At 47.8% G+C, this 22,763-nt stretch overlaps 1 protein-coding gene across 2 annotated transcripts in view; it reads right to left on the bottom strand.

Moving 5' to 3' along the window:
• The window catches only part of astn2 (astrotactin 2), a 253,967-nt gene that overhangs the window by 60,045 nt on the left and 171,159 nt on the right, over window positions 1–22,763 (bottom strand). For both annotated transcript variants that reach the window (XM_076043609.1, XM_076043608.1), the window contains exons 12-13: window positions 16,611–16,777; window positions 13,966–14,166 (exon numbers count right to left, since the gene is read on the bottom strand). In XM_076043609.1, coding sequence (XP_075899724.1) covers window positions 13,966–14,166; window positions 16,611–16,777 — 368 coding nt within the window. The remainder of the gene's footprint in view (window positions 1–13,965; window positions 14,167–16,610; window positions 16,778–22,763) is intronic.

Genomic DNA, 22,763 nt, shown 5'->3' with positions numbered 1-22,763 from the left:
TTCTTCAATTGAGTGTAGTAAGGGGAATAATTTTATATTTATTATTTTATATATTAAATTGTTTTGTATTGCAGTTAGTTAATGAAAAAAAAAACATGTTTATTTGCCTAATGATCAATAAAAAAAAAAAAAGGGTATTGGTGATACTAGCGCTGTATTTCCTCTGGATCATCGTAGCGACGCTTGTTACTGTCTCTCAAAATGCCGCCGCTGTGGCGACGAGAGCTACACGAGTCAATTTAGACAAAGTGTTTTTTCGTGCAATGCATGTGTGTGTGTGTGTGTGTGTGTGTGTGTGTGTGTGTGTGTGTGTGCGTGCGTGTGTGTATGCGTGGTGCTCGAGGGCGCCTCTATCCAGCTCCATAAAACGCCGCGGATTTGCCAAGCGCACTTGTGAGGGAACAGGTGTCGCCGCATATGCTGGAGCCCGGCGCGTTTATCCGAGTTTGCGACGGTGTAACTGGTATTGAGAGGCGCTTGTCTCAACGCCGTCTGAGGTAATCGGCGACCTCGTTCCCCGGCAAGGCTTTGCGCGCCCGTCAGGCACATTTCCGCATCCCAACACAAACAACCACGTTTCACTCAGCCAGAGGAGGCGGTAGTTTCAGGTGAAGTTTTATCAATCCAGAAACGATTTGTAGAAAAAAAAACAAGAAAAAAAAAAAACTTGCTCACTCTGATTCGTCGTCACTACGGAGTTAATCACCAAACTATTTGGCAGTGAGTCAGTGGAGCTCAATATGTGTCACAGTTAAGATTTGGGTTGAGAACTCCAGAAAGGCCAACTCATCAGTACATGAGAAGGAAAAACAAATAAACAAGCAAACCGAATCCCGAGAAGAGTTTCTGTTTCCTTCCTTCTAACACCCTTTTGGAAGCAGCCTCTGTGGACCGACGCCAGCATTTAGCACCGACTCCACTAATTCTCGGCAGGAGAACGAGGATCGGACACACCAGCTTACAAAGGGCTGAACTACTCTGATCGCTGGAGCCTCTGTCGGCTGCGTGGTTGAACCCTCGGCCCGACGAGAGGAAGGTGAGGCAGCAGAGTGGATTTCGCAGCTGCTGTCAGTCTGGGGGCTGATTTCAGGACTCATTCTGTTAATTAACGTCGTCTGCGGCCAGAGGTGGAGCAGCTGAACCTAAATCAGAGATTCTTCAGATTTCTGCCGGTTGCTGCGGCTTCGTCGCCGGATACGGTTGTTGCTGTAGAGAAAATGTTTTCAGAATTGACATGGCAACCTTGAGAGCTATTTTTCTTTTTCTTTTGTGCTTATTTCAAACGTCTGCCTTTACATGATTCACTCTGCCGACTTTCATCACGGCAGGAAGATTCGCCACTTATTTAGTTGGATTTGTGTCTTTTGATGCCAACTTCTAAACCTCAAACAACCTCAAACTCGATTCTTAGATATTTTTTTTCTGCACTCAGGGCCACAATGGCATCTTGGTGGCCCTCAAAGGGCCGGCTGTCAATGTCGGACTGTGCGAACGCAATCACTCGCACATACTGTAAAGAGAAAAAAAACAAACCTTATCTACTCAGTTTGCCAGTCAGCTGTTTCTGCGTTAGCACCGATGCAAAACTGTGTCTAAGCGCACATTGGTCCAAAAGGAAACCCAACCTCACAGGTTACAAAATCCACGTTTGCATTGTGGGGGCTCAACGTGAAGCTGCGGCACTGCATGAAAGCTTTTCGGCTTTGAAGCTCTCGCAGATTCGACAGACGGCCCAGACTGATCCCGCGAGCCTCGGGTTTTGACGCAGGTGTTGGAAGTGGAAACCCGTCGGTCAGAGAACAGCGTCGCCGCTCCCCACTTGACCGTCAAAAAAAAGACACGGGCCGTGTTTCGGTCCGTTCGCACGCCGCGGTTTCCTGACGGTTAAGATGAGGAGGAGATTAAAGGCCCGTTTAACAAATTGCGGAATAACTGCAGCTCTGAAGACCTCAGAAGATCAAAATCTGCCGGCTTGGCCAGAGACGATCTGACAGCCGACAGCGCGCAGAGGAAGAAACGATCCTGCGAGAGCGGGCGGAATCAAAGAGGCTTCACATCTTCACTGTCTGTAATGATGAATAAATAACTCGGAGCATGTTGCCGTTAAAGGCGCAGGCGCAGTCTCCACCACTAGAGGGTGATCTTTCTCTGCGTGGAGAGAAGTGGAAGTGGGGAGGCTTGAGGGTGTGTGTGTGTGTGTGTGTGTGTGTGTGTGTGTGTGTGTGTGTGTGTGTGTGTGGGGGGGGGGGTAATATAAATAAATAAAAAACAGCTGGTATATCAGGATTACTGAAGAGATGCTGGTGTTTCTCTGTGTTTCTGCGTCTGGGCCTGCAGGCTCCTCTTGTTTTTGTTCTGTCGGCCTCAAATGCAAATAAGATCATTTTTGACATGACACAAACACCAAACGGTATAAATAACGGCGTGACAGGAAGTCCGGGTTGCCGAACGAGTCACCGCATGGACTGCTGATCCGGCAGCAAGTATGCAAAGTTCAATGGAAGAAAATAGTTGAACGTATGTGATGGACTTTTGATCATGAAGCGACACACACACACACACACACACACACACACACACACACACATGGGCACACACACGCACACACACACACACACACACACACACACACACACACACACACACACACACACACACACACACATGGGCACACACACGCACACACACACACACACGCACACACACACACACACACACACACACACACACACACACACACACACACACACACACACAAGTGTAGGATATATGAGTGGAGGTTGGCCGCAGAGCCGGAGTTCAGAGGTGAGCCGGCCGCTGCAGGGAGACGGCAGTGGGGACGTGTCAGGCTGGGAGGAGATTGCAGTCGTGACTCAGGTGGAGAGAGATTACTTTCTCCGCCGGGGCGCCGGGGGGGAAGAGGAGAGGGGGGAGGAAGAGGAGGAGTAGGAGGAGGGGATGATGTCGTAGCTGAGGCCGGTCCGAAGAGTCAGGACGGGGCAGAGCGCCGCAGAGATGGGAGGGGACGGCAGCCCGACAGAAGCCTGCAGGCCTGAATCATGATCTCCAGATAGGAGGACGCTGTTAGCGTAACTACTGTGTTTTTTTTTATTTTTTTTTTATCAAGGCTATCAGCACGGCTGCACATAGACCATGAGGTGGATGGAATTGGGAGATAATGTCTTCAGCCTTGGTACAAAAAAAAAAAAAAAAAAAACATATCAAAGGCAGACGTTGGCAGAGGAAAAGCAAAAAAGATTTGATGCTTTTATTTTTCCTTTTCACGTTAATAAAGCAACGACAACATCACAAAAAAGATGTTTTTCGGCTGCCAAACCCACGTCGCTACAATGTCATCCGGCACGGACTAATAACTGCTAGTGGTGCCAGCGCAAGCAGAGAAATCACTGAAGAGGAGGTGGAGGAGAAAAGAAAATTTTCAATAACGGCGAGCGGGCAGCTAAATCACAAAAACCGGCTACGAGCGGCTACAGCGGCAGCACCAGCAAGGTCATGTGTGCCAGCAGAAAGTGAGAGGAATGAAAAAAAAGAAAAGAAAACGATTCTTTCTCTCTGAGGGACTTTTGTACCGAGGATGAAAGATTACAAAGAATGTCAACGCCTCTGCCTCTTTTCTGAACTTCTGAACCAAACTCATCTCACCTGACAGCCTTTCGGCAAACTCCCCGCAGACTCAGAAAAGCCTGTCCTTTACGTTTTGCTTGCTCTACTTTTTCAAAATGGAAATGAAGTCTGTGCCATGTCAGAAAGGGCACTAATGGAAGTTTCTCTCTCTGAGACCATCACTTGTTAGTTTTTTTTTTGTTTTTTGTTTTCCTTCCAAATGTGCTGGTCCAACGTAGCATCAGTTGGCTAAAAGCTAGCCTTTATTTTCTTTTGTTGTTCAGCAGGAGGCTGTAAAACAAAGACACAGTTTTCTGGATAGACGCCGAGTTGCTTGGACGATTGATTGCGCGAGGCTGCTCCACTGAAGTCCATTACTGTACATAGGCAAGCAAAAACTCTTCAGATTCCATTGTTGATCCTGGGTTCTGTGAGAGGACCCATGCCGTTTTTTTTTTCTCAGATTGTGTTCATCAGCCAACGCTGTACGATCTGACTTCGGCTCCCCTGGCGGCCCGCACTCAAGTGCGCCTTTAACTTATTCACTGTCAGTAACGTTACGGCGGCAGATTTCCGATGCAGTGACCTCGCTCGCGGGGAAGAAGATGAGGTTCCGCCCTCACGGCAGCTATTAAGGTAAAAACGCTAGGAGGCACCGCCGGACTCGCCAACAGCGAGCGGGCCACGGCGAGATGTTAAAACGCATAATAGAGGCTGCGAGGAAACACAGCTGCAGCTGCCAGAACGTTGGCAGAGGAAAAAGTGTAGCGGCAGACTGTGGGAACGCATAAATGAATAAGATTAATATCGCCGCCCAGTCACTGAGGCCTCGGACGGATCTGACGGTAATTAGAGGTAATTACGCTGCATAACATTAAGAATGGTGTTTGTGGCGGATGTGTTGTGCGCGTGTGTTTTATGGACCGGCCTTCGCCCGTCAGCTGCAGATGAAAAAACAAAACCATAACAAGACAAAAAAAACCTGGACGTGTCAAAGGGATTTAGGAGCAAATGAAAACAGGATGAAAATGTAATTTGAGGTGGACTCATGTGGGGCGCAGGAGGAGCGAGTCACTAAATCCTCGTGGTGGTTTAGGGAGGTGTGAGGAGGGTACGTTCACCTCATAATCACCAAACATCCAGGATCTTCTTTAAAAGCTCACAAATTATGTTCATCATTTCTTTTTTCAATGAAAATGCGTCTCTAGCCTGGTGCACCAGATATGAGAAAAAAATGTCCGTCTGTGACCTCCTCACCTGGATAGGCTTTTTTTTTGTAAAAGGCACAATTGTGAAAACCTGCCCTTTGTGATGTCACAAGGGACGCAGGAATCTCACCCAAGCCCGCCACCAGCCAGTCCTGGCCTGGGCAACTGTAGCACAGGAGGTAGGGTGGGTAGTCCAATGACCATAAGGTGGACGGTTCAAATCCCAGGCTGTCGTTGTGTCTTTTTGCTGCAAATTGGCTATCACGCTTCTGTTAGTCTGCCCCAGGATAGCGGGGGCTACACATGTAGCCGAGCTAACCAAGCGTCGTTGGAGGTTGTAAATAGAGGGCTAACAACACAACATGTGGAGTAACTTCGAAGAACAAACTAAAACCGAACAGAATTTGTTCCAATTTGGAACATCATTGTTTGCCTGTCAGTACGGAACTGTTTTTGTTTGATGGCTATACCTCCAGTCAGGACTCATGTGGTCGCCTCTCATCGGCGCCTTCCTGCATCAGGAATCCATTTGTGTCGGACTCTATTGTCTGCAAATGCGAAAACACAAAAGGAGGTTTGACACGCCGGGCCACGCCGCCCGCTGTTCGCCGTCCCACCGGCCGCCATTCTCCTCCGGGATTTATTCCTTACCGGGATAATTACCGAGCCGTCGAGAGACACAAAGAGGCGGCAGGAGACAAAAGGAAACGGTCTTGTTCCCGCGACGGACGACATCACATCAGTTTCCCGCTAACGGCCTCAGTCGAGGATCCAGTGTTCAGCCGGCCGTGAATGTAAACGTCATTGTTTGGAAGTGGAGAGAAATGACGAGACTCGTGAAACGGCAGAAACATTTCAGATTACGTGAGCGGTGAGACGGTGGCGGCCGGGCCGGGCCGGGCCGGGCCGGGTGGTGCAGCAGGATTTACGACAGACGGTTTCATCAGACTCGCTGAGTGGCTGCGATTTCCTTTATTAGAACCCCGGTTGCACTCGGTCGCCGGCACGGCTCTCCCGACGGAGACGGAACAGCCTCCATCACCCGCGGCGCCGCACGGCGGTGATGGATGGGGAGGTTATTAAAGGGAAGTGTCGGCAAATATTACAAACACAAACAAACAGAAAAAAACCCACAAAAACAAAAAAAGGGGGATAATTCGTAATGCCATAAAAGCGGCGAATGAGTTCACCGCCTGAGTTGTGGATGTGATATTTCTTCATAACGGCCTCCACATATAAGCTGATGGATGATCCCGCTCAGGGGGAGGAGACCCGGACGGATTTCACAACCTGGGGAGGAAATATGTTTTTTGGGGGCGGGGAGGCTGTCGGCCAATCAGCTCCGGGTTTCCACACAAACAACGCAGCCCAGCAGATCCAATTCACATTGCGCTATCAATCATTAGTTACCGTTAAATATGAACCACTGAAGGAGGCAACTGGTTTAAAAATACCCTTCAGTCGTTCTGTCCTGTCCTGTCTTTTTATTTTTTTTTTAAGGTTGCACTGCAGTCAAGAGGTGGCGCTGTAGGCGAGTCGCAAGACCGGACAAAGTGAAGCAAGCCGACGGCGGACAAAACCACTTCAGCTGGCGAGTCCGAGCCAAACGCCGCGTCTCTCTGCTGCTGTCAGAGGAAAACGGCCGCGGGGTCGAGAGCCGAGACGGAAGCTTTTCTTGGAAACAAATTCTGAGAAGACCACACGCAGACACACACACAAACACACAGACCCACAAAAAAACCTGCCGCTGCGCTTTTCACGGCCGTGTTTCCTCTCAGAAGAGAGAGTGAAAGCACTTCCTGCACCACAATCAGTAGCAGCGGCTCTATGTTTTTTTTGTTTTTTTCTTTCTCCGCAATCAAACCTTATTTTGCGACACCAATTTCGCTCTCTTCCATTATCTCTACTATCTGTGTGGTTACAAAAAGAGACAATTTTTTCAAAAATGAAAATTTCCAAATCCCATCAACTGTTCCTCGAGGTAAAAATTTTAAAACACGCATCAAAGAGCGTGTGATGAAAATGGGACAAAAGAGGGGGCCTGCAGGATGTCTGCAGCTATAATTATTATTTCATCACTCACCGAAAGCCATTAGCCAGTTTACTCTTCGTGCTGCATTCATCTCTGCTACTGCCACTAATGCACCTCCCTCCCCTGCTGGATCAAAGGTCAGCATGCACCAAATAAAAAAATCTACAGCTCTGACGTCTGTCCAGGGAAAAATAGGACAGACTTCAGGAAGGTTGTGAGTTCGATTCCCCGATCCTGACACCGGGGGGAGGGGCGTTTGCAAGTTCTGCTGCCGCAGTCCAAATACCTGCACACTGGGCCAACTGGCAACACTTAGAATGTCCTTGTGGCCATGTGACAAACTGGCAACCCGTCCAGAGTGTGACCTCGCCCGCACCCTAAACCAGCTGGGATTGGCTCCAGCACTGACCGCAACCCTCAGTGGGGTTAGATGATGGACGGTTGGACGGACGGACGGACAGACAGACGTTTTTCACGGAAGAAAACACTTGAGTTCAATCTCCGGAGTCTGCAGGGGAACTGGATTAAAATTCAGCAGCGGTGGAAAACTGACTCGTTTGCGCTCTGATATCTCCGCTGGCCGGCCTCGTGAATATTTGTGTAACGGACCCGGCCGCCCTCGGAGCTCCATCCACCGCAGGGACCAGCCTCTGTAATGCACAATGAGGGTTCCGCGGCAGGCCAGCCAGCCCTTCAGCTGATTGGATCCCTGCTTTTTTCTTTTTTTTTTTTTGGAAAGCCACTCTCCAAATTTACTGAAAACCTTCCATTCAGGTCGATCCACTTAACTAAACCCCCCCCGGTCACCCTCTCTCGCTCGTCCCCTCCCCCACACACCCCGCCGCCTACTCGCCCACTTTCCCGGCACAACGATTCGGCAAAGTCGGAAGTTACAGAAAATCTTTCCTGCTCTTGTTTGATGCTTGGAAGGTCATTATTATTAATATTATTATTTCTATTATTATTTCCCCTACCCGAGCCAGACTAGCTGGCTGTGAACTGACGAGGTTGGCGACTGGAAGACAGCGCCAGATTCTCATTTCAGGCTTAAAACAAACAAAATAAGATGCAGAAGCAGCTCCAGTAGATGGAGACTGGAATCTCTGTTTACAGCACCTCGACAACTGCCTTCACTGCCGCCAATATTTTTATTATCTGGACGGATAAAAGATTCTCTGTCAAACTCTGAAAAGTCTCAGATGTTTGATTTTGATTTTCTTTTTTTTTTTCCAACCCTCCATACTGAGCGGCAGGGGCGAATCAGGACGCTGGGTTTTTTCTTCTTCTATCTCTTCCTCCATCATCCTGGCGTGTAATTGCCGATTGGATGAACTGGCACGAAGGTGCAATTAAAGGACATTATGTTATCTGTTTGTCAACGCGATCTGACTAATGGAGGCTGATGTGTGTGTAAATGTGTGTGTACGTGTGTGTTCTGCTGCTATCTTGAAAGGCAGCAGGCAGTGGAAGCCACATCACACGAGTGGTAATTAACTGCCTTGTTGTTTGGCCTCGCAGAGGTGAACATGGGTAAATACATCTTATGGGCTGAATGGACCTGGAAAAGGTGAATATCTTACTAATAATAAAGAAAATAAAAAAAAAGTTTATGAATAATTTATGAACGCCGACGTTCCGGAGGAGTGACGGATGAGGGAGGGGAAGAGTTAAAGAAGGAATTAAAAAACCAAAAAAGAAAAGAAAAAAAAAAGGAACATGAAAACTACGCGTGCGGCCAGATGCAGCAGTGCACGGCTGCCGCGGCACTTCATTAGTCAACAGGAAGAACATCCAGCCTCTGATTCGGGGTTTAACCCCGGTTCATCGTTCAGCCCCGGCGGCTCACTGAGGCTGAGAGTCATTTGCAGCGAGTGGCATCACTGGCTGGCTGCTCCCCTGTGACGCAACCACACGGCAGCCTGAGCCTGCCCTTCCCACCACCACCACCACCATTCCCATTCGACCCCCCGCTATTGATTGGTCGGCCGCTGCTGTGCCTGCAAGTGGGTTTTATCAGCGCAGCCGCCCCGAGTGCCGGGCGTCAGCGTCACTGGCTGGGCTAATTAAAACAGGCCAAATCACCAGCCGTCCTCGCCATTGTCTGCTCCTCCCTGCGCGTCATTCATGTGGTGGTGGTGGAGGGAGGTGGGAAAAACAAAAAGTCTCTGAAAGGTTTGAGGGAGTGACTGCGGTGATTTGTGCAGGGGGAGAAAACGTGCGCTGATAAATTGAGAGGAGAGCCGCGAAGCTCTGCAGGTAATTGCATCGTCTCTAAGCAAAAGGAGGAAATCGATGGGGAGAAAATATGGTTTCATTTCAATGATGAATTAGGCCTTTAGTCGGGCGAGACCGAGCGAGAACAAGGAGTTCAGCGGCGCAGACGGCAAATTCTCTGCTTTTGCTGTGTTTCGGAGGTAGAGAGAGAGAGAGAGAGGGAGAGAGGGAGAGAGAGAGGAGAGAGAGACAGAGAGAGAGATAGAGAGAGGGAGAGAGAGAGAGAGAGAGAGAGAAGGGAGGGAGAGAGAGAGAGAGAGAGGGAGAGAGAGCAAGAGAGAGAGAGGGAGGGAGAGAGATAGAGGGAGAGAGAGCGAGAGAGAGAGTTTGAGCTGGACTTGCAACCTTTTCGCCTTTTTTTTTTGCTTGTTTGTTTGGTTTTTCAGAAATTCAAATCTAACAAAAATAGAAACCTGGAAACTGGGCCCTGCTTGGTTTCCTTCCGTCTCCAGCTGCCTCTTTAAAAGACTGCGGGTGAGAGAAGTTCATCACGGATTTGGGAAACGTGAATGACGGGCTCTAATTGCGGAGCTCCATCATCATTGATGTGTCAGAAGATGAGAAGTGAAGCGGCGGCGGCGGCCGTCACCAGAGAAGCCGTGATTTCCATGGTCGGTCCTCTGATGCCTCGCTCTCTTTTCGCTCAGCGCCGCTCCTCCCATCCATTTGTTGGCTTCCCTCTACTCCGCTCTGATCAACCAATCCACCTCTCCATGCGTCCCCCGCCTCACTCCCTCCCCCCAGTGAAAACAGCGAGCCGTCAGCCATAAGCCTCCCTGACATTAGCTGATATTAGGCCGAGGTCTATTAGGTCCCGGCAGCCTCGGGAAGCATCGCCCTCCGCCGGCGTGCTGTGACTCACACCGACGCAACAAAAAGCAGGAAAAGAAAAGACAAGAACAAACACACACGCACACACAAAGGAGAACACAGGCTCACTCCGACACAAGGGAGAGGGGGCGAGCGGGCAAAGCCTCGGCTATCTCTCCCCCAACGCGCTCACATTATAGTGGCCAACACGGAAGATCCAGAGAGGTTTCGAGGAGTCGTTACACACAAAAAAGAAAAAAAAAGAAAAAAAAAATCTGGACATTTTCTGGAGGAGAAACCAAAGCACAGGGGAAGGTCAGCCCCTGTGCTTTGGTTTGCTATTGATATAGAAGTGTTTTTATGAATCAGTATTCCAAACTACACACAAAAAACAACTTTTTTTTGTTTATCGCCGACTGAAACAACTCACACACTTCCATCGCTGCTCCCGATAACAGGCTCATTCAGAGAGCTGCCCTGAGCACACACGTCCCGGGATCAATATCTGGCGATGAAATCACCAGAATCACCGGGAGAGAATCATGGAGCGGCTTTGACCCTCTAGCGGGTGAAGCGTCCCCGCCGCGGCGTCCAGCAGCGGCTTCGGGGGAAAATTACAGAGAATCGCAGGGAGGGAAGACGAAGGGAAGGGAAGGGAAGGGAAGGGAAGGGAAGGGAAGGTGGCTGCTGCAGAGGGCACAGAGTGTTTATGTTGCAGCATCGTCTCGGTTTCAGCAGGTTTGACCTCGTCGTCACCACCGAGCGTTCCGGCGGCGGAGAGACGGGACCGCGGCAGCAGCCACACAATCCAAGGTGGAAGGAGGAAGGGAGAAAGCAAAGCGGAACGGAAGTGAAAAAAAAAAAAAAAAGTGTCAACGCTGCGTCGTGAAACCTGCGGTATCAAAGACGGCGTGAAGTCAATAAGTGAGAATAACAAGTGCAACAATTTGCCGCCAACGCTTGTCGCCGGGTGGAGGTGGAGTCAGCGGGGAGCCGCTCGTTCACCAGGTGTCTGTTTTTTTTCTCTTTTTTTTTATTGTTTTGTTTTATGACAGAAAGACAGCGAGGATCCAATGAGGAGAAAAGAGACTTTGATGCGTCGCCGTGCAGTAATGCACGTGTTTAATTAGAGCTGCAGGGAGTCGAGAGCTGCGCCGCTGTGTTGTAACCCTCCCCGCCCGACACAAATAGAGTGTGACTCTCAATTTTCACCGCGATAAATTTCATCAAACCTGTTTTTCCCACCTACAGACACATATTTTCCTTTTTTTCTGTCCCTGTAAACAACACTTAATCAGTGCAGTGTGCCTCTATCTTCAGGGAGGTGTCAGTGCAGCTTTGCAATTAAAATCTGCAATTAGCATGAAACTTTTTACATTTTTAAATTTGATTATTTAACTCGACTTCCACTAGCAAGTGCAAAGTGACCCGGCCTTTGAGGTTTTTATGTTTCAATTATGGAGCTTTTCATTGGTTGAATACAAACCAGGACCTGAGCACAGTTAGCATCTGGCAGGAAGAAAGACTTTATCTCGCTGTGTTCTTCCTTATTTTCCACATCTTTATCTTTTTTTAACGTGACGGATATTTGTTAGCAGCGCCAACGGGTCAAAGCCAACAAATCCCTTTAAACTTGCAGAGGTGCCGACTTGTAGAATTTGGATCAACGTATCCTCCATTCTCTCGCTTTTAGGAACCCTAAACCTGCGTCCGCTCCTCGTCGAGAATCCCGACTGCGTTGACTGAGAGAAGGAGGCCGAACACGCCTCAGTCCTGTCCAGAAAAACCTTCCTGGAAGACGACTGTAAGCCGCCTTTAGCTCATTACTCTGCATGATGGAAGTCGCTAATCCCCCCCTAAATGCCCGCACCCCGTACTTTATTTTATTTCAGCCGAGCTTTAATGTGCCTGCCATCTGACAACAACCGAGTCGTCACCACGGAGAACATGCGACAAGAAGAAGAAGAAGAAGAAAAACAAGTCTGACATCTAAAACCGTGTAGACTCCGCCCCCCCCCCCCCAGCCCCCCGGGGATGGATGCTGCGCTAAATCTCTTGTAAGAGACGACAAAAACACCTCCGCATTTACATCAACAGCTCCTCTGCATATGAATAATATTTTGTTGTTGTTTTATTATTATTTTTCATTTCCGTGAACTGAACTTTTTTTCTTAAGAATAACTTGATTTGTGAGAATGCTGCTTTTAAAAAGGCGCCCGCATCCCAAAGGCATTTTCAAGGACAGATAAAAACACAATCAGGCGCCGTAGTACTCGCTGGCAAATAAATCCAACTTAATGTCATTTAGGGCAGCGAGAGTCGTTCGCACAGACAACAAGAGGGTGGCAGGGAGCAGAATTTTGAAAAGGGGGAAACTCTGTGGACTAAGTTGAAATTTCTCAGAAATATCAGAGATATAATAAGGGCTCCGGAAGGTGCAAAATTCACTTTGCCGTGTTCCGGCAGGAGAAAGAAAGGAAGGATAGGAACGCATAAACTAATAAGATTAACATTGTTGCACCGTCATCAGTGCGTCTGACAGTAATTAAAGGTAATTACGCTGCATGACATGAAGAACAGTGTTTGTGCGGCTGGCGTGTGTGTGTGTGTGTGTGTGTGTGTGTTTTACTGCTCGGCCTTGGCCCGTCAGCCGCGAGACAACAACACAGACGTGTCAAAGGGATTTAGAAGCAAATAAAAACAGGACGAAAAGGTAATTCAGGGCTTGGAGTTGAAACCAGCGTGGTGGCCGGGTGACTCACTGGTTCAGAGGGACGGCTTCACAGCAAGCAGGAACAAATTGACTTCCAGTCAAGACATTTCAGTTGAGGAGGTAACATCACCATAACCACCATTCATCATCGGCATACAAACATCTTTAAAACACCACTTCTGGCAATCAGACTACAGTGATGTCACAAAGGGCACTGGCAACCTCTGACAGGACTGGGGCTGTTTTATTCCTCCAGGAAAAGCGTCAGAGTTTCAGCAGCGTCTTCCAAGTGAGCCCTTCTCGCTCCTCCTTAAGGAACTGGTGTGCCTTGTGATGTCACAACATCCCCAGACATTGTTTTATTCACCTCTTTCCAAGAAAGACGTGGAAGTTCCGAGCGAAGCATCGGCTCCAGCGGGAAGCCGCGACCCAGACGGATAAATTATGCTGCTTTTCAGGAAAATCCATAAAGTTTTGGATAATTCATTTGCTTGGGATAATTAATTGCGACACTTTGCTCCACTGGAATGCACGACCGAGAAAAAAAAAAAAAAAAAATCTCTATCTATCTTAAAATGGGCGTAACACGGGGCCTACAGCTTCAAAAGCCCTCAAGTTCCTCAAACAAGGAGGTAAACTGATCTAATCCGCGTTCAAACAGTGTCTCGGCCGCAGCAGGACCGGCAAGCCGAATCCAAAGTGCGACCTGGTTGTGCGCGGCGCCGTGGAAAACTGCAGCGAACGGATCACATCTGAAGCCGAGCGCAGCGATCGCGAAACCTGTTTGTCTGGGACGGAGAAAAATGCATCGCCGCGTCGGTAAATACGGGACGTTCGCACGCGAGAGGCGGAGAAAGAACGATACGGCGTGAATGCATGTGTGTATGTGCACGTGCATGCGTGCACGTGCGTGCGCATTGCATCGCCGCCTCAGATAGGCCCGGTTGTCATCCCTCCGTGATCACAGCAGCCTTCTGCGGCAAACAGCGCGCGACTTATCAGAGGCAGCCAGGTTTTTTCGGAGGGGCTGACGGCTGAGGGGAGAAGTGCCACGGGATGAGGCTCAATCCTCGCTCAAACACACACACACACACACACACACACACCTGTGCAAACACAAACACACGCACCCAAACATCAATCTCCAACTGCTCGCTCTCACATCATCTTGAGCGTTTTTTTTTTTTTTTTTTTCGAAAAAAAAAAAACAACTTGAAAGTGAGACTTTTTCGCCGGAATCCGCAGAAAAAATACGGCAAAAAAAGGCCATGACCGACGTGGGAGCAGTGCTCCAGTTGTGTCACCTGAAGGTCATCTGGAAGATCTGGCCCAAGTTGACCCGCTGGGTTTTGTTGTCGTATCCGTGCAGCATCTCGCCGAACAGCGTGTCGTTGAAGCGGCCGCCCTGCCTGCCGCCGCCGCCGCACTTGGGCCCCTCGCAGCTGCTGTCCGACTGCAGGACGCAGGAGCGCCCGTCGTCCGCCAGGCGGTACTCCTGCACGCACCTGCGGGTGGGAGGGGGCGGCCGAGGGAGAGACAGGGAGGGAGGGAACGAGAGGGAGAGGAGAAGAAGAAGAAGAAGAAAAAGAAGCTGTCAGCGTGATGTACGACGCGCCGCATCGATTTGTTTTAGCGCAGCCAGTGGATGATCTGTGTGTGCAGGCTGACAGGAGGGACGAGCTGCTGCTGCTGCTGCTGCTGCTGCTGCTGCTTGGCCGATGATGCGAAATGCAATATCAGGGGAAGTCACACCAAGCTGACCTATATATATATATATATATATATATATATATATAAATGTGTGTGTGTGTGTATAAATATATATATTTTTTTTTCTTTTCTACTAAAGATGCAAATCTTAAATAAACAACAAACAAGTTCCTGCTGCCCTAAATCATCGCCGACTTTCACTGTCGGTGAAAAACTTGAGCAGACAGTCGAGGCTAACGTCGCTGTCGGCTGGCTAACCGCTAGCACCGTGGTCGGAACACAGTAAAACATGCGGTCCACTACGAAAAGCCTTCAGCCGTGCTTTTAATGTTATTTAAATGTGAAGATTCTGTCCACTTCTGCTCAAACTGCCTCCACGGTAGCATTCATGCTAATCTGTTTAGCAGCAGCAGCTACTGTTCACAGCTCCTGGTTTCTTCCTCTGTGGGTTTATTGGAGCAATTTGCCGCAATTCCTTTTTTTTTTTTTTTTTTTTTTGTATACTGCGACCTCTTATATAAACCTTTCAGAAGCCTTTTATAAGTGATTGGTTATGCATTTCACAGAAAACAAGCAGCGAACACGCACGTCGACAAGAATGTTTTACTATTCATTTAGCGCAAGGTCATAGCAAATTACCAAGCACTTCCAACATCGACCACGCCACTGGGACAAAGGACCTGTTGCTGAGACTGATGAAGCTAGAGATGCAACTTTGGCTCGAGTTGCTGCAGCTCTGTGCAAACCCAGTGGTGCAACGTTCGAGAGAACAGTCAGCTACGGTTTTGTCTTGCTTTTTCCTTCTCTTCCTCCTCCTCCTCCTCCTCCTCCTCCACCTCCTCTCTCCACTACATTCAACCAGGTTCTGTTGGCCTGCAGTGAAGTTTGGACTCTGGCAGCCGACGCCGAAGCTGGCAGGGGGAAGGAAGGCTGCGGCGCGTCGTTAAGGCACAGCCGTCCTCCACCGTAATCCCACTGTTTACTCAAGCGCGAAACAAGGTCAGCTGTGTCGACCGGCCGCGACGGTGTCCGCCAGTTTTCACAGGCCACTTTAAACAAGAGGCGGCTCGGGCCACATATTTCACCCCAAAGCCAGACGGCCCAGTCGATGGCCAGGTATCGACCGTAGCTTGAACCTGAACCAGGATCCATGCAGCACCTTCAAATACCGCCGCGGTTCATTCCTGGACATCTTTGAGCCTTTGTCTGGCTTTCTACTGCGTCTCTCAGGACAAAAAAACAAACAAAAAAAACAATGCAAATGTGTCTTAGATTCAGGACATTAAACAAATCATTTCTTCCTGTTTCCGCCCCCATCTTTTAATCTCTCCGTCGCCGTACACACCTGCTCGACGCCGCCACTGATGACAAATGTTAAAGTCTGCAGAGAGCGTGTGCACAACAAGCAGACAGATGGCAAGTATTTAAAAAAAAAAAAATTGGAAAGGGTGGCGGAGGGGGCGTTTATGATGAAATACGGCTGACAAACACGAAACAAAAAGCCGGGAAGATCAGTCCAAGTCCAAGTGGCAGAGAGTCGGTCAGGCAGAGAGGAGCATAAATCCTCGCTGCACTTACGGGCAGCGAAGCCTTCGACTGAAGTTAAACACATGGAGACTAGGAGAGATTAGTGAGGCCGGGCGAGCGAGGACGCTTCTTTATGACAGGTCCTGCAAAAAAAACCAAAAAAAACTCTACCAGGTCACATGTGCAAAGATGTGATGTTCCACTGGTCGGCGGGATTCTTGCACACATGAGTGTGATAATGTGAACCAGCACTGAGTAGTTTTGAATGTGTAATGTAAGCATGTTACACTGTTCTGGCTGTTCTATAAAGGTTGCTTTTATTGTGATGTAGAGCAAAAAAACAAAAAAACAAAAAAAAAAACTTGCCAAATTCATTTTGCACGTTCCGTCATTCATGTCCTCAGTCCCAAAAGTATCATATTATGCAAAACGTTCCTTTATTGGGAAGCTAACGCCCCCCAGAAGGGCGATGAACAGTGTTGCCTTCTGCAGCTCTGGAAACTCTGGCGGAAAATTAATTCGAAGCTGGACAGAAAGCAAAGCTCCGATGGGTGGAATATTTGACCTTGCTAATTTCCTCTGAACAGCATTTCATTATTCAAATAACAAGCGCGAGGCAGCAACATCGCATTCGAATTTCCCCACCAAAAACATAAAATAAAATAAATAAACAAATGCATGAGAGAAAAGTGCGGCGATCAGGTGTTCTCACCCGCAAAACATGAGCACGTTGCTGGAGCCGGGGTCGTCTTCCAGGGGCACGAGCTGCTGCAGACACAGCTGCTCGCAGCCTCCGTTGAAGCCGTCCGTGCAGTCGATGCCCCTGGAGTAGTCATAGCAACCTGAGCTATCCTTCATCGGCCTCAGCCCCTCAGGACACTGAGAGAAAAGTGAGAGCGGGTTGGGAGGGAGAGAGGGAGGGAGGGAGGGAGGGAGAGGAGAGGAGGAGGACGCAGGCAGAGAAGGCATAAATGAGAGAGAGCGAGAGAGAAGAGCAAGAAGAAGGAGGCGCAGAGGTCAGCGTGTGCATTTTAATGAAGATCAGTCAGTAATGTGGTAACGGCTGGGGTGGGGGGGTGGGGGGGTATTGGAGGCAGCAGAAAATATGACAAGTCTCCTCAGACAGGATGGCAAAGTTCAGGAGCTGGAGGATTATTATCATCAATATTGTTATTGATGCATTTGTTATCATTCTCTTGTTGTAATTGTCGCTATTATCATCAGCAGTGTCGGCGCTATAAAGTCCAAGTAAACCAAACAGAAGTCCAAAGAGTAAGATCGAACAAACCAAGTCAGAAGATCTCATCTGTAAGTTCCCCAGCGGCAACGTCTCAGTGACGGAAAACATCGTTCAGCTCGAGAGATTCAGCCACCACCTGCAACTTGAATCAACATCTGCTTCGCTTTGCAATCAGCCACAGCAACAGCTCAGGCAGATCTGCGGCGCGTTAGCACGGCGAGAACTCAGCGTCGCGAAGGGAAACTTTTAAAAGACTTGCATGTGAAGTTTGGCTTGATGAGACGGAGTGATGTCAAAGCAGCCCCTGTGTGTGTGTATGTGTGTGTGTGTGTGTGTGCATGTGTGTGTTATCATTCTGCTTATGTTAGGTTCCCTGCCCATCGCTGAAAGTGCTGCACTGGAAGCTCCCGAGGACGCGTCTGCGCCGGTTTGTTTTGGTGCACTTGCTGCGCAAAAACCACGACACCTAGTGGTGAGAGGCTAGAGCAGGTTCATCCACTTGAAGACGGCAACACTTGACCCGATGACCTCAGTTTCGAGGAGCTACAGAGGCAGCATTTAATTTATGCCGAGTGCGTGTGTATGATTTTATTTTTTTAATTATTTATTTTTTAACAAATTATATTTCCTCCAGCGTAATAAATACTAATTAGACATGAATGCAACAACAGCAGATGGATTTAAGAACACGCCTGGCCTCATTAAAAATTAATTACGCTTACCATTAATAACTTGTAGACTTAACGAGCGACTGCTGGTGATTCGGTTTGGGCGATCCGTCTTGTATGTAAACAAAAGAATGAACCACTTTGGATTTTTGTGCCTGCTCAGCTCTTCTTAACGCAGCTCAACTCGTGTGTTGGGAGAATTACAAACACTTGATAGTTGAACAACTTGGGCAAAGTCAAGTGGAATATGTAAAATAGTTAACATTTAAAACTAGATTACATATTTGGCAGTGCGTTGTTTTATTTATTTATTTTTTAAGTTACGACAAATGGGGAAAATGCTGAAAATGTAGATTCCGTAAATAAGAATCTTGAATTTTTAAAATTACAAACTTAACTTTTATTGCATTAAAATTTCCCGCCCCTGCGACACTGTCAGAGGGGCCTTGTAAGACAGTGAAGGCTACAGTGCTTATCTAAAATAATAATAATAATAATTAAACAGTTTGAATGTAATACACTGTAATTGATAGTATGAATAATTTATTGCCATTATGTGGAGGGGAAAAAAAATCTCTATTTTGAATATGTAATGTGTTTTGCCTCCTGGCACGAGACAGAAGCGTTAATTAACACACTCTGTCATCAGCCTCACGTGGGTAACATATCGCTTCTAAGACTCGCGTCCTCTTTCTTGAGCATACAGACCTATTTAAAAAAGATAATGTGAAAAAATACCCCTTGTGTTATTTCCCAGTGTGCCGCTTTGTCGAGTTGCGTCCTCATAAACTCTAATGTTCTTCACCACGCAACAAGATTGTTGATTGATTCTTCCAGTTGCGTTCGAGGTCCCCCGGGTCATCACTAAACAAATTAGCTTTTTTTTTCAACGTAATAAACCTCGGGGTCACAAACACAATTAAAAGTCTCATTTGGCGGGTTTTTTATTAAAGGTTGTGTAATTTTGCAACGGGGAAATTAAAGAGGAAATTAAGTCGGATGATGAAAAAAAAATAAAAAGAACTCTGCCGAGACTCCAGGAGAGGTTTGGGCAGTGGGCCGATCATCTTCACCTCAACATTTCCTGCCTCACCCTGATCTGCACATCTTTAATTTTGGAGCCTCACATAATTTCAAAAAGAAACCTCCACAAAAACACAGCATTTTTAGCTTTCTGTTCACAGCCTCCAGCAAAAAAATAGTTTCCTGCTAAAGCTGATGCTTCGTTGGACCTACAACACATTTAAAAGGGCACAACATGGCTGCAGTTTTGGGACATTATGAGGGCCTGATTTCCAGCAAAAAGGAACTTGTTTTCTGGAGTTGCCGGGCAGAATGCTTGTGGTTCGCCGGCAGCGCGGAACGCAGGCTAGCGGCTCCGCCTGCTCGAGGGTGAGAGATGCAGCGAGGGACTCGCATCTCGGTTAATCACCTCCTGCGGCGCGTCGACACGCAGGAGCAAGTTCGTGCACTCGTGACTGGACTGGCCGCTGTAATTACCAGCCCGAGACCTGGATAACTTATTAATAATGCAGGCGTGAAAAGAAACAGATTGCTAGAAAGGAGACGTTATACTTGATTAAACTTAATAATTCAAAAGAAGCAATTGGAAAAAAAAAAAAAGAAAAGAAGGACAAGAAAGTCTGTGTTTGTGCCTCCGCGTTTGCTCGATTAGTCAATTATGATTAATGTGCAGAAGCTTTAAGATAATCTGTATTAATTTCCTGTCGTTGGGCGCAGAACACCGCCTGCGCACGCGCTTCCTGACGATGCCACGCTGCGTGTGTGCAGGAGATATAATCGCATCAAGTGGAGGAGCCGAAGAAGAGCTGAGCAGCTGCTTTTCAAGCTCCCACCTGAAGGACCTACATTATTTCTAACTGAATTGAATTGAATCACAACTCACAACTGTGCATTTCTGGCAGCTCGTGACCTCTTTGCAAAGTGACACCTCCCACTGCTCAACAGGATAAATTGAGATTTTGCTTTCGTTCGAAAAAAGCAGCGCAGTCTTGTTTTGTTTCCCTACCAACCTGGCAAAGCCTCCGTGTAACCACAAGGAGGGCAAACAAAAGAAGCAAAGCTCAGACTTTTTTCTTCAGTTATGGAGTGTTTTTTTCAGAATTTTGCAAAACTCAAGTAGATGAGAAAATTATACTTTTTGTTTTATATGTGTTCCCTGCATCCACGGTTTGTTTTTTGCTTATAAACATATATATATATATTTTTTTAAGAATTTGCTTCAGGTTTCAGCATCTCCACAGGCTAAAAATGTGTTCACTGCACTGGCCACCGCGCCATTAGGCGGTGGTAGGTGGAGATCTCCACCCCGAGGCCGAGATAAGTGACATCGATCAGGGAAATCCATAACGCCATCACAGACGCAGCCGCCTTTCCTGCTATTTTGAGGACACATTATGTTAACATGATAAACAAAAAAAAAACAAAAAAAAAACAGACCCATCAAAATGCCTGAGAGCCTTCAAGAGCGTCCTGTCTGCAACTTGCACCGGGGCAAAGTCACGGAAAAAACAGCAAGTTGAAAAACAAACAAACAAAAGTTTGAAGCTGGGGATGTGTCAGCATGTTTGGAGATTAAAAAAAAAAGAAAGAAAGACATCAGCTGGTTTGAGCCGCTGCCTTTTATGTGTATGCGTCTCTTCCGCGGGAGAAATAAATTGTTCCTGCGGCCTGGTGGGACGGCTGCCGGTGAAGTACTTCATATTTTCCTGCATTAATCATGTGTTACTCGCTCCATCTGCATACCATCTGCTATTAATCACATTGATCTGGTTTTATGACCCAGTCCGCATGCGAGGTGACAGACAGATGGGGATTCAGCAGCAGCAGCAGCGGCAGCAGCAGCACTGGCAGATACTCTAGATTCTGGATTCCTGGGAATCAGAGAGTTTGAGCCTCTGAACGGCTCTGCAGTGAAGTTGAACTGTGTGAACCAGGTGATGAGTCAATTACACAGACTCAAGCAGTAAAAACGTCACTGTTTCCGGTCCCTGAAGTTAGAATATTTAGCGTGTCATCCACGGCTAGTGGATTTGTGTGATCACCGTGATTAGCCAAAAATAAATAACAAAACAAAAAACTAATTTGAATGAGAAGCTGAGCGTCAACCCTTTCATCTTACCCTCCACTGTATGTTGCAGATTATAAGATGAAAGCCTCCCAAGTCGAATTGTTTGAAAGGGGTAAAGACGAGAATCAACGTTTGAGGATAAAAGCTTTGAAGGAGCCGCAGAACAAATTTGGGATCAAACGTATCGTTTGTTGACTCTTAACTGAACGACTTTAAACTTTTTGATGTGTGCAAAATGCGCCGGAAATGTAAATGTAAACAGTGAAGGTCTGAGGAATTAGTTTTAGTTTTTTTCTCCAAAATCAGTACATAAAAAAAAGAAACAAAAGAAATAATAGTCGATTTTCAAACAGTAACCGTCACCTTCAGCAAGATTCAAACATCCATGAGATCAGTTTGACTCGTCCACCATGAAAACAGCTCCTCCACGTAGTTAGAAGAGACGATTCTGCAAACTGTAACCATGGAAGTGTTTAGCATTTGCCCTGCATGCCGACTGGTACAAGCATTTTCCTAGTAAGAAGAAAACAAGCGGCATGATGCTGATCTCCTATGAAAAAAAAAAAAAGAGTAAAAATAAACTTAAGCTGTGCAATGAGCGCCACTGCACGTGCAATCAAAGTGCTTGAAACTGCGCCGCACTGAATCACTTTGACAAGCGGAATTAAAGGAGGCAAAAAAATAGGGAGAAAGAAAAAAAAAATCCCAAAATAAAGTTGACAGCCTAATCTGGTTTGGCGCTGGCAGGGACGCTGCCTCGCTGCCGCCGCCCCTGCCGCTAAAACGGGTTAAATTGGGCGCAACACTTTTATCGCTGGCAGAGCTGCACAACATGTGACTTTTTGCACCGCAGAGGAGAGTGGGGGAGGGGGAAAAAAAAAACAACCCTCCAGCTGTTCCCTTCCCTCTTCTTCACGCGACTCCACACTTCACGCTTAATCTTCCCAGTTATCTATTAACCGTCAGAGATATTAGCGCCCGTGGCTACGAGACAAAAAGCGACTGATTGTCTTTATTGTTTTCTTCCTGCCTCTCCCCACAAAGGACAAAAGAAACACAGGCACGTTTGCGTCGTGCGGACAAATGAATGGCGGTGATGGTGGGGCCTCACCGGACAAACACACACACACACACACACACACACACACACGCACACGCACTCTGCATTAGCATCGAGCGCCACCGTGCTCCGATTATACATGGATTTTTAACTCCCACGCTCGGCTGCGGCAGTTTTATTTGGATCTCTGCGGAGCACTAAATGACACTTAATCTGGCGATCAGCACAACACTGGGAGGGAAGAATTATGACAATTTGCCTCTTAAACCAGCCGGACTCAAAGTCAGCGGTAATGAGCTGAATTGCTGCTCGCCTGTCAGGACCCGAGGACAGCGGGAACACGCCGAGGATGCTGGGTATAGGGATCAGCGGACGAGAGCTCGCATAAAACTTTTGTTTCTGGCGAAGTTGTGTTTTTTTTTCCTTCCCCGCCCCCCCCCCCTGTCGACTCTGTTATGCAAACCAGAGGCAGCCGAGTGGAAATCTGCCGGGGAGGCCGACAACTCATTGTTTAATTCCCGACGGACGGCAGTCGGCCGCGCATTCCAATAAACGCTGGCTAAAAAACGTTGGGCTCCTTTAAATTGAGAGGCGACGACGTGCCCCCCCTCCCCGACAAGAGGCGGCCAAGTTTGACGGGGCTAAAGAATTCAACTTTTCGGATTGTCGGGTTTGGAAGTGGGAGAGAGGTACACAAACCCCAGCAGGGACGCCGACGGTGGATGAGAGATCTGCCGCTGAAATCCCGCCATCTGCCCAACCTTCTCCGAGCCGCCGTTATTGAGACGGATACCGCGTCTGGGCGC

The sequence above is a fragment of the Nelusetta ayraudi genome, unplaced genomic scaffold (genome assembly GCF_046127955.1).
Source record: "Nelusetta ayraudi isolate G7.1 ecotype Tasmania unplaced genomic scaffold, CSIRO-AGI_Nayr_v1 ptg000076l, whole genome shotgun sequence".
NCBI classification, from domain to species: Eukaryota; Metazoa; Chordata; class Actinopteri; order Tetraodontiformes; family Monacanthidae; genus Nelusetta; species Nelusetta ayraudi.
This window is presented reverse-complemented; position numbering and strand designations above follow the sequence as displayed.